Source organism: Corvus brachyrhynchos, unplaced genomic scaffold, assembly GCF_000691975.1.
Source record: "Corvus brachyrhynchos isolate BGI_N302 unplaced genomic scaffold, ASM69197v1 scaffold312, whole genome shotgun sequence".
Lineage (NCBI taxonomy): Eukaryota > Metazoa > Chordata > Aves > Passeriformes > Corvidae > Corvus > Corvus brachyrhynchos.
Genome location: NW_008236640.1, coordinates 1506299 through 1521667, shown reverse-complemented (window position 1 = coordinate 1521667; position 15369 = coordinate 1506299). Strand labels below are relative to the sequence as shown.

The 15369-nt window shown below is 40.9% G+C and overlaps 1 protein-coding gene across 3 annotated transcripts in view; it reads left to right on the top strand.

The window, feature by feature from the left end:
- Positions 1 to 15369, top strand: part of VPS54 (VPS54, GARP complex subunit) — a 48284-nt gene that overhangs the window by 17161 nt on the left and 15754 nt on the right. For all 3 annotated transcript variants that reach the window (XM_017726748.1, XM_008644383.2, XM_017726749.1), the window contains 9 exons: positions 783 to 1168; positions 5136 to 5262; positions 6305 to 6412; positions 8673 to 8728; positions 10206 to 10302; positions 10786 to 11123; positions 13011 to 13140; positions 14458 to 14639; positions 15329 to 15369. The exon at positions 15329 to 15369 is cut by the window's right edge and continues 60 nt beyond it. In XM_017726748.1, the coding sequence (XP_017582237.1) occupies positions 783 to 1168; positions 5136 to 5262; positions 6305 to 6412; positions 8673 to 8728; positions 10206 to 10302; positions 10786 to 11123; positions 13011 to 13140; positions 14458 to 14639; positions 15329 to 15369 (1465 nt within the window). The remainder of the gene's footprint in view (positions 1 to 782; positions 1169 to 5135; positions 5263 to 6304; positions 6413 to 8672; positions 8729 to 10205; positions 10303 to 10785; positions 11124 to 13010; positions 13141 to 14457; positions 14640 to 15328) is intronic.

Sequence of the window (15369 nt, the reverse complement as noted above, 5' to 3'; positions counted from 1 at the left end):
CAGCAGGAGGTTTGATTGCTTGGCACCTCTGAGAAACCAGGTCATCTGAGTACTAACATTCAGATGAGCATCCTAAAGCCTCAGTCCTTGGAGTTTGCATATTCAGCATAAGTCAGACCACAGAGCTTTTACAGTCAAAGAATCAGGCCAACGCAGTGGTCTGGTAACTGTCGGACAGAGAATCTGAATTTCAGGTTCTGAACATGTAGGTGTACTCTGTCTCTGGGAATCCCACAGTGCCAGCACACAGGAAATAGGCTTAGTACTAATTCCAGCTGGTTGGCAAAAGTACAACTGCAGCCAGAGATGCCCTGGAGGTTTCTCTACAAAGAAGGCACTACAGCTTTTTAAATAAGCAGGGCCATTCCAGTGGGGTGTCATCAAGTATAGTGGCTGCACCTTTAGCAGCTGAAGTGACCCAAATTTCATAGACTATTTGCATGTATATACTGTTGCTTGCAAGCCAGCATCCAGAGCTGTCTCCTGGTTATTGTCCATATTCTGTGGCCAGTGTGCAACCACATGGTAAAAAACTTCGGGTATTTTAGTTTTATTTGCTTTTCTAACTTTTTATTTTCAAGTACGAAAGGCATCAAATCAGCCTTCCCACAGTGATTTTGAGTTAATTTAAAAAGAAATTATTAAACCACAATGACAAAGGGATTTAATTTTTATTAGCAAAATTTCCTCTTGATACAATAAGACAAATACCCTGAAAGTGTATTTACATGGTGATAAAGCTTCCAGGTGATAAAAATAATGTTGGTGTTTCCTCTTCCCAGCTGAGCCATTATCTGGACATCGTGGAAGTCAATATTGCTCATCAGATTTCTCTCCGCTCAGAAGCATTTTTTCATGCAATGACCTCTCAGCATGAGTTGCAGGACTACCTCAGGAAAACCTCCCAGGCTGTAAAATTGCTTAGAGAGAAGATCTCTAAAATTGATAAAGTAATGTGTGAAGGATCACTTCGAGTTTTAAGACTGTCGCTCACCAGAAATAACTGTATAAAAGCATACAATAAACTGAAGTTAATGGCTACTGTACACCAAACACAGCCCACAGTACAGTTGCTGCTCTCCACTTCGGAGTATGTTGGAGCTTTGGACTTAATAGCAACAACACAAGAGGTGTTACAGCAAGAGCTTCAAGGTATTCACAGTTTCCGGTAGGTAACCATGTAGGAAGTACATAAAATGCAAGCAGAGCTGGAATGCGTTGAGCACATTATGTTGGCTGAAGGGATTTGTTCTACCTGTGTTCATTCATTCTTAGAGGACCTAATGCAGAAGGTATAAAATGTAAGTGTGGCATAAGCAGTGTGTGACTGATGCCTTTGCCAGAGATGGGGTTTTTTTGGAGTGGGATGAACTTGGACATCTAAATACTTTATCCTCTGTTCTGGTTTACAGATGTTTTAGGGGTGCAGAGATGAGAGCCAAGCTGTGGCTGGACTTTCATCTTGCATGGCTTGTAGCTCACAGCTGAGAGGTGTTTTCCATGTGGGGGTCTGCAATCCTCCTGCAGGCAGCACCCCAGGGATGGGTTCTTGCTACACAGCTCCACTCTGGGCCCGTGTCTTTAGTGACTGACCCGGTCTTGAGTTGTTAAAGGAACATGCAAGAGTATTAATACAGCAGAATCCTTTTAGCTGATGTAAAATAAGCCATCATAAGATACAGATAGTTTAAAAGTCTTGTATGCAAAGCTGCCAGTGTGGCATGGTGCTGGCAAAAGTAGTGTGTGGTTAAACCAGCTCCAAGGCTTGCATCAGCCAGCTGAGGAGCTCTGTGCTAAGTTTTCTAAGCTGATGCTAGGTGAGGGGTGGTTTGTTTAGAGATTATGTGGTTCCTGCAGCCCAGTGGTCCACAGCTTGCATAATGAAAGCATGGTTGTTGCTCAGTAACTGTAACATGAATGTTCAGAATTTGATATAGTTACTGTTCTTGTCCATCTGTTATGTCAACTTCCTAACACCCCTTCTAGCTAGTTTGGAAAAACACTCAAATTTTATGTAGGAAAGATCTCAGGAAAAAATACTAAAAATAGTATAAAAAAGGAAAAAAAATGTAAGTGAGCTAATAAATTACTGAGATGAAGTTGCTCTAAGTGTTTTTATTAAAAAACCTAGAAACAGACCATTTAAAAAGTGTAGCTTGTCTCTCTTCAGACACCTCAGTGCAGTTTGTCCTCTCTACTGTTCCAGTTATCAACCACTTGATTCTGGTGCATAGCCCTTGACTGAGTCACCTTTGTATTGACCTTGGTGACAGTCTGAGCAGTTCTGCAGCCCTGTGACAGCATCGTTCAGAATCAGCTGTGTTTTGCAGCTGGGTGACCTGTGTGATCTGTCAGCAGAGAGTGCAATTCTCTTGACATTGGGTTGATACACACGATGTCCCAAGGATGTGCCATTGTTTCAAAATTACCCTCAGGTGTGGAACATACTTGCAGGTAGATAGTCATCTTGTCTGTAAAGAATAATTTATATGAGTAAAGCTTAGCTGGTTTTGGTAGAGTTACAGACAGTGACGTGATTGGGAAGTGTCCCCTCTGCTTTGGACAGTAAAGGCTCACAAAGGTGAGTTAAGGGCTACCTAAGTCATGAACCCCACCAGAAATGCAAGTGCAGTTGAGAAGCCCAGCACAGTTTTCAAGTCTCACAATGGCCTGTGTATATAGCTTGTGTGAAGAAATAATGTGCAATGGAAAGATGGAAGTCTTGATAAAACTTCTCAGTAGAATGTTGTGTTTCTAAAAAAACGTTTTAAAAAATATAAATTGATGGCAAGCACATACACTTTAGCTTTTCCCAAGAAATACGAAAGAGGTCTTGCTTTATTCTGAGCAAGAATGATGCAGTTGTCAAGTGAGTTAAATACCAGGTTTATTTTAAGAAGAGATGAACTTCTAAAGCAGTAACTCATTTTATAAATAATTACTATTTTTTTTTTTACTAAATACCTGATGAAAAAAAACCCCAACAACTTGTTGTTTCTGCAAGCCATGGCAGCTTGTAGAATTTGGTGTTTTAAATTGAGTCATGTCAGAATCATTCAATATAAAGCAGTAAGAAAACTACTCAGATCATCAATTAATTTTTCCCTCATCATACTCTATGCAGAGAAGAATGTAGTTTGTTTCTAGTTGTAGCAAAAAATTGAAAAAAAACCAGTAAAGGTGGTGTGAAGTAATTCATTGGTGTCTTTAATCTACGTTAATGTCAATAATGATATGTGTCAGTTGTAACTGCTTGCTTCTACTGTAGGATAGAATTAAAGTTTCAGAGCTCTAACCTTTTCAAGTTCACCCTTTTAATTTTACATAGAAAAGCTAATGTGTTAACTAACTTAAAAATCTGTGAAAACACTTTCTGTGTTGTTTTCACAGTCCTTATTGGGGTGATGGAGATAACAGTGATCTTGTTTGTGGGGGATTTTTTGGTTTGGTTTGGTTTTTTCTGGTTTGGTGCTTGGTTTTTTTGGGTTTTTTTTTAGCAGAGGTATGCTGGAAAACCACACTTTCATGGTATTTTATACAGTAAAACACAGATACATGGAAAAACAGTTCTCATTTGTGTATTTTAACAGAAGTTTTACCCTGCGCTCATCATTTTACATGATAGGGTTGTCATACTCAGGATTTGTTGAAGGGATCTGATGTGTGAGTGGTACCTGTTAAGAGATAATTACCAAGGTGTTTCACTGGAGTGTGAATTAAGGTTTGACTTGTTCCTGCATGTTCAGGTTGGATTTTTGTGGCTGCTAGGGACTAAAACCTTTTGGGCATAGTGGTGAGGGCAGGTGCTGGGAGCTATTGTTGGATGTTCCCATAGCTGGGATTTGAGAGGAGAGGTGTGTTCCAGTGCAGTTCAGCACAGGTACAGAAATAATGTACCAAGGAGCCATCTTCATGCTTACCTCAGTAAGAGCCTTTGTGTTGTGGCTCTTAGTCCTACTGTCACTTTTGCAACTCCAGTTATTACATTCCAAATAATAATCTTTAGGGTGTTTTCCTGTTGTATTTGTTCTGAAATGCCCGTGAAGCAACAGGCTTGGATTTTCTACAGGTCATTTTTGCTTAAATTAGATATTTGAAATATGCCTGCTTTGTCCATTTCGATGAGTTATTGAACAACAGTTATCCCTGGTCATCTTGAAAGTAAAATAAATTAATTAATCTGCTCAGCTCAGATCTAGCAAGATTCATTGACTTCAGCTCAGCTCTGGCCGTGTGGATTTCTGCAAAGAGGAGTTACCAGGAGTCCACTAGCTATGACAGCAAAGGGTCCAGCTACACCAGCAGTGAATGAAAGCCATGTTCATCCTCCCCATTTTGTATCCAGGCTTATCTAAAATATCACAGCTCCTCTTAGTTCTCATTTGCAAAGTGTCTGTGTTTGTTTCTTTTTGGTAAAGAGAAAGCAGTCTGATTTTTACAGATATTTGTCCCCAGCTGTTAGTGGAAGTTGAAAACCCTGGGGTGTTTGACATCTCTGAAGTTCCCACTTTTAAGGAGTGGTTGACATTCCTGATGTGAGAAATTCCCTTGTGGTTCTGTATGACAACAGTGTGCAAAATATGGTTTAAAATCTGCAATACGTGGGAAAAACATTTTTCATTTAGACTAGCATAAAAAATGGCAAATTTAGAAACTCTTCTGTGTTCTCTGAAAGCCATCCTGTCATGTAATGCTATTAATGCATCTCATGTGAATTTAATTTTGTGACCTCATCAAAAGCTCAAATGTTTGAATTAGAAGAACTCGTGGACTGATGATCTGGGGAACTCGACAAGCCAAAGAATACTGACAAGCACTGAGTATTCTTAGTTCTGGTTCACCTCATTGGGCAGAGAGGTACTTGGCACCTTCCAAAAAGAAAAAACAAAAAGCCGTACTTACAAATTTTATCCTACATCAGTATTCAAGTCCATATGTTTTGGTGCAAGGTGGCAGTGCCTCTGAAAAATGCATGATTTCAGCTGCTCTGAGGAGTGAAAGATTGGAGCCTCCCATTAAGCCAGCGTTGATTGCATGGAAATTTCCTGCTGGGTGGTTATTTTCTTCAACTGTGAACTAATGATTCGTTTTCAGGTTGATTATTTAGCTCATATCTCAATGGCTGTTTTTCTCAGGCATCTTGGCTCACAGCTTTGTGAACTGGAAAAGCTGATAGATAAAATGATGATTGCAGAGTTTTCAACTTATGCTCGCAATGATTTAAATAGACCCCTAGAAGATGATTGCCAAATTCTAGAAGAGGTATGTCTGTTACTGAAATAAACTGTCTCATGAATATGTTTGCATCTTTAACATACTTAATTAACACCAACTAATTCACTCAGGTCCCTAGTAGCAACACCGTAATTTCAGACTATTTATCTTCTCATCCACACCTCTCCCCGCCCCTTTATTTTTGTGCTTGATAAGATGAAATAATTCTAATTAAACTCAGGACAGCAATCCAGGCCCACTTTATTTTTTCAAAATAATCAGTTCTCTTTTCTCTGATTAAATGTATACTTCATGAACCTAAGCATGTAAGTGGAAAAGAACATGGTTTCTCATTGACTTGGTTGTAAAATTTCAGTTTTGCAATGTTTGTATTTGCATGTTGTTCTCATTCTGTCTCCCCATGCTTTTATGAGTGCTTATACCAAGCATATGGTTGCCCTGAATGCATGCTTCATTCACAGTGTATATGTAGATACATATTCCTCATTCCTCTGAAGATCATAAACATATGAAGATTAAGCTATTGTGGTTGCTTTCTAGCCCAGAAAAGATTTTTCTGGATTTTGGCTGTAGGGCTCTTCAGTAATTGCTAGAGCCTATGAACTGTTCAGCCTTGTTTAACCCATTTCATGAGATGTAGTGGTTGGCAGTAGCACTGCAGTACTCCCATTTCTGCCCTGTGGTTTCTTGCCCTCTGTGCTGCCGCGTGCCAGCCTCTCACTTGGGCTGTGCTTAGCGTCAGTCTTGCTCAGGGTCAGGAAACTCAGTCATGGTTAGAACTATCCACAGGTTTAAGCACTTGTGAGTGAGCCCAATTGAGGAATTGGCAGGAAAGAGGGGTGGGAGAAAGAGACTCGGCTGGTATTGCCACGGGGAACTTTTTTTGTATAGGCAAAGCTTGGCATTAGTCCGGAAGAACTGGATTGACCTAAATGCTGTTCATTGTGTGCTTGATACATGAACTTTCTTACTGCTGTGCAATTTCTTAACATTGTTTCTTGTCTTCACCTTGATATTTTTCATGTGTGTGGTTTTTTTGTTGTTGTTTAATTTTTCTTTTTCTTGGTAGGAGAGACTTGTATCTCTAGTATTTGGACTTCTAAAACAAAGGAAGCTAAATTTTTATGAAATATATGGAGATGAAATGATTAATACTGCAAAGAATATAATTAAACAGGTAAGACAAACATTTCTAATGTATCTGACAAGCTTTCCTCTACCCCTTGCAAATAATTTTTTTAGTCGTTAAGAACAGCTTTGATGAAGTTTTTTGGTGGCTGATGGTGTCTCAGAGCAGCTGAGCTTGCAGACACCTAAGGGCTCCCTGAAGCACAGAGGTCTTTACAGAGAAGACCTTTTGGAAGGTGTAGGTAACATAAGCTCCCTGTTTTCTTTGTAAAATTGTTCTGAACTTTCATTTCTCTTAACACATGGTTCTCCCAAACAGTAGCGTTGTGTCGTAACATTTCATTAAAAACCCACAACAAACACTCCAAAACCGCACTAAAAACCTCTTCCCCGCAACACTCTGTAAAACAAAACCCTTGAGTTCTTGATGTAAATACATAAAAAAGAATCAAAGAACTTGCCAGTTTAAACAAATGAATTCCCAGCAAATGGTACAGAAAATATTGCTTGCCTTAATGTTAGCACAGACCTAGTGCAGGCACATGATAAGAGGTTGGAAAATATACTTGCCTTTTTCTGAGAGAGCAAGGTGAAGTAATGCAGAAGGTAGAAGTGCTCACCTTTAAAAAAACCCTTAATTTAAGCCCCAAATCCTTTTCTGTGTTGGTGTGGTGGTTTGCCATTTAGGGCAGTGTATCTTTCAAGCTAAAAAGCTTTATTGCTAAAACCAAAAAGCTTTATTGATAAAACCGGCTAAAACCAATAATTGAACACAGTTCAGATTACTTCTTTGGGGGAAATACATTGGCTAATTTGGATAGTGACATGTTGGCTTTTGTTTGCTAACAGATTAGGTTGAACTTAAGAGTGTGTGTTTGGTACTTTCAGTTTTACTCCTCTTGTTTGTTTGCCTGCATATGTGAAGAATATTGTGTAAGAACATTTTTTTTTCCCCTAGAAATGGGTGATAATTTCAAGAGTTACGCTCTGATGTGTATCTCAAAGCCTGGGAGATAGGTGCTGGGTTGGACATGTCCTGTCTCTTAGGACAGTCTGCAGTTCACAGCTGCATTGTGAACTGGGTTGGGAACCTAGTTTTTAAAAGTTTGCATTTTGTTTTTTTAATACTGTTATTTGAAGGTTTTTGTTTTAAGCCAGACTTGGCTGCTCCAATGCCTTTCACTTTGCAGCCCCATGGTTCTGTTGGTCTGGTTGTGCAGGATGGGGATAGGCCCATATTGCTAAAAAAAAAAAAAAAAAAAAAAAGGAATGAATGAATAACACCACAGTAAAGCTGTTCATCTCCCTGGCAGTCTCCACTTTTTTTTTCACTTGCCTCTATCAGCAGTCATAAGGAGACTTTTTTTTCCCTTTTAAATTCTTTGTTTGGTCATATAATAGACAGGTAGCACTCCCTGTTTTTCTGCTCAGTTTCAAAATGCTTTTCCCATTCTGCTGGGAAATTTAAGTTGGATTTTTTAGGCTTCCCCTCTGCTTAATAGTAGACAACGTTTAATCAAATTCCAGTGTAAGTTTCTGTTGGTTAAGGAAAACAGGCAGGATTTGAGTATTTCTGTGTGGTTTGTGCAATGCTTTTGTATGTGGCCCATTGTCTCAGCTCTTAGGGGTATTTTTCCTTAATAAGGGAAACTGTTTTCTTGCCACACTTAAAGTGTGCTTCCTCTTCAAATGCATTGCTGGGCTGTTTTGGTCAGTGATTTTTAGTAGCTTTTTGTTGCCAGGTGGGTGTAAGAGCAGAGATTTGTTAGCACTGAGCACACTGCATAATTCAAGAACAAGGTTCTGTTCGTCAGAAGCTTTTGTGCTGACCACTATTATTCAAAACACAGGTAAAACCGATGTAGCTTGAGATGCCAGCCCTCAGTCACCACTGGGATTGTACAAACTTGCTTAAAGGCAAGATGAGTTCACACTCTACTATTCATTCGTTCAGTTTATTGTCTGGTTTTGGGAGAAAAGCCCTTTTTCAGTCTGAGCGGAGTTGATTTGTACCTTGGGCTTACAGGTAATGGGAAAAGAGATCAGTGGAATGGCAGTAAAACAGCAGATGTGTTTGGAATGAACATTGATTGTACTGGAGACCTGAAGAAATGCTTCTGCCTGCTAAAGAAGCTGGCCAGTTTTGTATGCACCAGTTGCTTTGGGGGGTTTCTTTTGGTTTGTTTTTAGAGAAACAAGTTGTTAAGTGATAAAAGTATGTCTTTCTTTTCTTATTTTACTTTTCCTTATTTAACTTGAGGATTAAGATCTTCTTTTGTTTTGTTTTTTTTCCCCTTAAAATTTGACAGTGTGTGGTTAATACGGTTTCGCAGATAGAAGAAATAGATACAGAAGTGGTTGTTAAGTAAGTATGCAGCCAGTTTGGGTTTGGTTTTTTTTTTTGTGGTGGGTGGGGATAGTATGTTTTTTAGCATAGATAAATTTACTGTTCTAATTTTTGCTTGAATTGCCCTATTGTTAAGGATTATGCTTCTCTTGCATCTTAAGACTCTGTTTTTGTCTGCCTCTGGGCGGATATTGTGTTTTACTTCTCATTCAGATCCTAATGTTACCTTAAACTTACCTTTGAAATAAATACTAAAATTCTGTGAATCTCACTACATGAAGCATATACCTCTTGAATATATATCCACTTGAAGGCATTCCCTGTTGCCATAATCTGGGACTTTGTATTAAAACATGTCATTAGTTTAAATTCCTCCCCCATAATCAAGAACAGGAGCTATCCAGGGAGGAGACCAGACAACTTCAGCCCTAGAAATGGTCCATCAGGAATCTCACCAAGCTCAGCAAAGGCAAATGCCAGAGCAGAGATGGAGTTGGAGCCAGGCTCCTCTCAGAGTTTGCACAGAGCGCAATGGGCACAATGTGGAAGATGAGAAATGCCAGTTGAATTTTAGGGAGAATCTGTTCCCCATAGGACTGGTCGAACACTGGAACAGAAGCCCAGAGAAGCTGTGGAATCTGTGTTCTGGGACATGGTCAGGCTTTGACTGTGCAGGGCCCAGAGGAGCCCAGTGTAGTTGGACCTGCCTTGAGCAGGGCTTGGCAAGGCAGCTCCAGAGGCCCCGGCTCCAGGGGCCCCTGCCAGCTCCTGTTTTTTCTGTGGCTTTATGATTCACTTGACTCAGCAAAGTGTTACCCCAAGATAATAAAAATAGTCCAGCTGATAAAGCAAAGCGAGTTGCAGAACCTGCATGGGTTTCATACTCGGACTGGGTAACAGCTGGGCACAGGGTCATTTTTAAACACTGGGTATTTGGTCACCATTCTCCAGTGTTTACTCTTCTGCTCTTGGGTCCTAACTCTGTATTAGAGGGTTTCACTTTTGTTCTGTCAATGACTTTTCTGCCCTTTTGCCACAAACAGGTGCCTTTCATGGCAGAAGTGGTCTCATTGCAATACCTTGCATATTAAGCCTTTAAATGGGCTTAATAACACAGCTTTGTAACACTTGGAAAGTATTTTCATGTAGTTTTTTTTGTGGTTTGTGAAAATGTTATTAACCCTCTCCCTTGTTGATAACACATACTTATCCCAGGGAAAAGAACATTATGCCCAGGAAGAAAGTAAAGGGTAAATCTGAAGCGTTCGTTTTCTTATAGTATGATTTAATTCTGTATCCCTCCTTCCCCACTCCACTTACATTGTGTTGATTATGACTGTTGTTTAGGTGGTGTCTGTTGTTTGCCAGGTAAAAGTCTACACTGTTTTCCTTATATTTGCAATTCCATTTAAAGCACATTTTTTCTCCTTTATGTGCCAGTAGGCATCATGGCCAGCAAACAGTTGCTGTTTGCTGAATAGTGCTCTTTTTTTAGGCTTGCAGACCAGATGAGGATGATGAATTTTCCTCAGTGGTTTGATTTACTGAAGAATATTTTTTGTAAATTCACCATCTTCCTCAAGAGAATAAAGGTAAGACATTAATTTACAAAGAACTTCACATAGTTCAGGCATGAAAGGGGGAATGAAGTTGCTTTTCCATTTGAAGTCGTAAGATGTTGGTTTTGCTTGTAGAGTTCAAACTTCTCATTGAAAGAAGGGGATGTGAATATCAGCATCCAGGGCAAAAATGATCAGTGCTAGCAAAGAGAGCAGTGGCAAAGAGAGAATACTTCTTGTTGCTCGATTACTTCTATTCTAAGCTGCTAGGGATTAGGACAGGACTTTTGCATGTGTTGGATTGCTCCAAATGAGGTTTCTTTCACCTATCTCAGAAACACCAGATACTAGTTGCCATCAGACAAATGGATCTGCCTCCAAATACTAATCACACAACAGAAAATAAAGCCAGAATTTAGTTTAATTCTGTGGGCAAAAGAAAATCTCCTTCTAGCATAAGCTTGTGGCACTGGGTATTGGGGTGTTTTTTGTAATAGAAGTTATATCTCATTTTAGGCAACGTTAAATACTATACGTAGCGTGGTTTTCTTGGTTCTAGACAAGAACCAAAAAACCAGAGACCTGGAAGACACGTTACAGAAGAACTCTGCTAAGGAGAGCACGGTGGACACCGAGGTGGCCTACCTGACGCACGAGGGAATGTTCATCAGCGACGCCTTCGGCGACGGGGAGCTCCCAGCCGGAGCAGCCGACACGGCCTCCCAAAGGAACACCTCCCCCAACAGCGAGCCCTGCAGCAGTGACTCCGTCTCGGAGCCCGAGTGCACCACCGACTCCTCATCCAGCAAGGAGCACACCTCCTCTTCCGTTACTCCAGGAGGAGTAGAGATGATGTGAGTGAATACCCTGCCTGCCTCCACCTGGCAGCGTGGCCGGAACAAGGGGTGAGGTGCAGGCGGTTGTTTCTGGTCACAGAGTACAAAAATGACTTAGGAAGAATGTGCTTTTTAGGTAGGTGAAGTGTAGTGGCTCTCCCCCTAGAGACTGCCATCAGAGTGCACTGTTCCCAGCCTTTGTTTCATTTATTTGCCTTGCTTTCACCTGCATCTGTAGTGGTACAGGGACTGATTTATGTCACTTCTTCCAGAAAAGAGCCCCTTCTCCATTAGTTTTTCTGGGGAGGCCACTTGTGTAGAGAGCAGGAAAGATGTGAGTCCGTGAAAGACAGATTGTTTGTCATGCCTTTAGCAGGCAGAAGCATTTCTGTTCCCTGTCCATGTTCCCTATGGTTATTTTTCCTAGGGTTTTATGTTTGTTTGTTTGTTCGTTTTAAGCTGGCTTCATGAAATACACCTTGATAAATTCTAGAGAAAAATCTCCTCTTTGTCATCAACCATTTGACCTGCATAAATAAATAAATAAATCCATCTCAGTGCTTTGGTTACACAGGCAGTGCTGCCCTGAGGTGCTCCAGTCTCCAGAGGTCTAACCTTCTGGCTTCCTTTTATGCACCCCTTACTTGTGATAGCAAGTCAGAGCTATCTTTTGAAAAGAACTGGGCATAATATGTGTGGGACTCAGGCATGAACCATTTCAAAAGCCAGTAAGTCTGGATACAGAGTTATATGAAGCAAAACTGAAATACCACGTGTTAACCCTGCTGAAAGATGGAAGACAGCAAGTGGCTTGCTCTTGCTGCTTGGTCCTTGAGTATCTAAACCTATGTGTTGAAGCAGCTGTTAGTTTCAATAGGGACCTTCCCCCCAAATCACAATGCTGGCTGAAGGAGATAGATTTAAAATAAATATGCTGTGCATAAAACGCAGGCCTTTGTATGTCTGAACATCTGTTGTGTGCTGGAGGAGAAATGAAATGTGAAGAGGAGTCCAGGGTTATGTGGAGGAGCAGGGAAAGGGAAGGGGGTTGGATCCAAACTAGTCTGGAGCACTTTGCCAAGTTTCCTAAAAATATACCATCCAGCTAGAGGTTCTGAGGAGTAAAGTAGTTTCTGAGGCTGGTTGCATAACTTCATTCTAAAATGCACTTGCTTCATCGCTCTTCTGGTTTTGTTTGCACCTTTGCTCTGTGTTTGGAGCAGGCTAATAAAACTGCACAGAACAATGTTAGCCCAATTGTTGCTCCACAGTGTCCCAAGTTCTCTCCTGTCACGCTGTCAGTCTCTTGGGCTGGCCCAGAAGATTGTGATCTTCACTAATGGCGTGAACCATAAACGGCAGAACTGTGCTAAGTGCTGGCCTCAGAACAGTAGACAAGTCATACAAGGTTTTTTAAAAAGCACCAACTTCAGAGCCTGAAGTCTAAAGAGGTAATAGAATGACAGCCTGTAGACTAAGGCTGGGGGGAGTGCAGAGCATCTATTTTAGGCCTTACACTTGCATCAGAAGAAAGATGCTGTGTTTTATCTGTCATATGCTTGTGATGCTGAAGTGTTACAGGAGCTGGGTAAATTTTAGCTCAGTAAATGTTAATTATATTTATTGTATCAGTAATGGTTATATCTTGTTTACTCTTAGACCATTAATAGCAATTAGAATGCGGATTCAGAAAAAAAGATAAGGATGTGCAATTATGCATTTCCTTGCTTCAGGGGCTGACAGGACATTGACAGCAGCTTAGAAGATCCCATCTGTATAAAGTGACTTTGGTGATTAGCTGACTGTCTGCATTTGACAGTTGCTGCAAGGCTCTTTCCTCCTGCGTGCAAAAATATGGTTTTCTCTATGAACTGATGCTCAGCCAACTGGTTCTGTCATTTTTAGGATCAGCGACGACATGAAACTGACTGACCTGGAGCTGGTCAGGCTGGCAAACAATATCCAAGAGTTACTTTATAATGCCTCTGATATCTGCCATGATCGTTCAGTCAAGTTCCTCATGGCAAGAGCAAAGGTGAGGAGCTTGGGTCAGACTGCTGGTGGTGCCTCATGCTTGGTGAGCATTTGCTTCCAGGTTACTGCTTTAATGAGGGTTCTGGAGCGGTGTCTGCGATGGGAGTACAGGGCTGTTCCTGCTGCCACAGGCTCTGCATGGTAATGCTCAGAGCACACTGGTGTTAACATACACCATTGTAAGGCAGTGTTGGTTTCTTCTACCTGTTTCTCTTTTTAATATTCTGACTTCCCGTCTTTGATGCTTCATGCAGAGAATGCGTGTTTATGTGCAGGTAGCTGCTTGCACTGCAGTTTACCCTGTCTGTCACATGTAGGGTTAAAGAATGTGCCTCTGAAAACTGCAGTAGCCCTCAGATATGCTGACTAGTTATTTCTGTACATCTCTGAATTTTTGTGGTGTTGTGTCTCCTTACAATGGTTTTCAGGAGCTGGGTAAATTTTAGCTCAGTAAATGTTAATTATATTTATTGTATCAGTAATGGTTATATCTTGTTTACTCTTAGACCATTAATAGCAATTAGAATGCGGATTCAGAAAAAAAGATAAGGATGTGCAATTATGCATTTCCTTGCTTCAGGGGCTGACAGGACATTGACAGCAGCTTAGAAGATCCCATCTGTATAAAGTGACTTTGGTGATTAGCTGACTGTCTGCATTTGACAGTTGCTGCAAGGCTCTTTCCTCCTGCGTGCAAAAATATGGTTTTCTCTATGAACTGATGCTCAGCCAACTGGTTCTGTCATTTTTAGGATCAGCGACGACATGAAACTGACTGACCTGGAGCTGGTCAGGCTGGCAAACAATATCCAAGAGTTACTTTATAATGCCTCTGATATCTGCCATGATCGTTCAGTCAAGTTCCTCATGGCAAGAGCAAAGGTGAGGAGCTTGGGTCAGACTGCTGGTGGTGCCTCATGCTTGGTGAGCATTTGCTTCCAGGTTACTGCTTTAATGAGGGTTCTGGAGCGGTGTCTGCGATGGGAGTACAGGGCTGTTCCTGCTGCCACAGGCTCTGCATGGTCATGCTCAGAGCACACTGGTGTTAACATACACCATTGTAAGGCAGTGTTGGTTTCTTCTACCTGTTTCTCTTTTTAATATTCTGACTTCCCGTCTTTGATGCTTCATGCAGAGAATGCGTGTTTATGTGCAGGTAGCTGCTTGCACTGCAGTTTACCCTGTCTGTCACATGTAGGGTTAAAGAATGTGCCTCTGAAAACTGCAGTAGCCCTCAGATATGCTGACTAGTTATTTCTGTACATCTCTGAATTTTTGTGGTGTTGTGTCTCCTTACAATGGTTTTGTTTGCATGCAGGATGGCTTCCTAGAGAAGTTGAATTCCAACGAGTTTGTTACTCTTTCTCGCTTGATGGAAGGCTTTATCTTGGATACTGAGCAGATCTGTGGCAGGAAAAGCATGTCCTTGAGAGGAGCTCTTCAGAGTCAAGCCAATAGATTTGTGAACAGGTTTCATGAGGAGAGGAAGACAAAGCTAAGGTACCTCTGGGCAGACAATATTTGTGTTCTTCCATGAATAATTTTATGTATCGTATGCCAGCCAAACAGAGTCTTTTGTTGCCTAGAACATTTGTAAGCTTGTTGTACTTTAAAGCAGGGGGTGAAAAAATTGTATTGAACCCCAATTAGCAATATTAGACTTCTACTGTTTTCATAAGTTGATTGCTTCAAACTGGATTTTTCTCCAGTTACCTAAATAAGGACAGCAACAGCTACAGAAGGTACACAAGACTAACATTGAAGGGGCAGGGTTGCTCTGTTTCAGGGGTTTAAGAATAATTCACTTTCAACTGTTTCCTGAAAAAAAAAAAGCCAAAACCAAACCACTTGGAGGAACAGCCTTGCCAGTAACATCCATCAAGTCTGTTTGCTCTCCTCCATCAAAAGCTGTTAAAATTCCAGTATTTGTACATTATTTCATTGGCAGTGATCTCATAAAGACCTTTATTGCCTTTATTGAGTGAACAATTCGTGAGATCTCTAGACCAGCACAATGTTGTTCTGTTTTGCTGCTGACAGTTGTTGGTCACCTCCTTCTGATGAAGATGACTGACATAACATTTTGGGCCAGTGGCTTTTTAGAAATTGTTCTACAGCATTACAGGCAGGAGAATTGTCAAGACAAGGTATTTCTTTCTCAGCCTCCTCTCTTTTGTGTTTATAACCAGCCTGCTTTTGGACAACGAGCGCTGGAAGCAAGCTGAGGTTC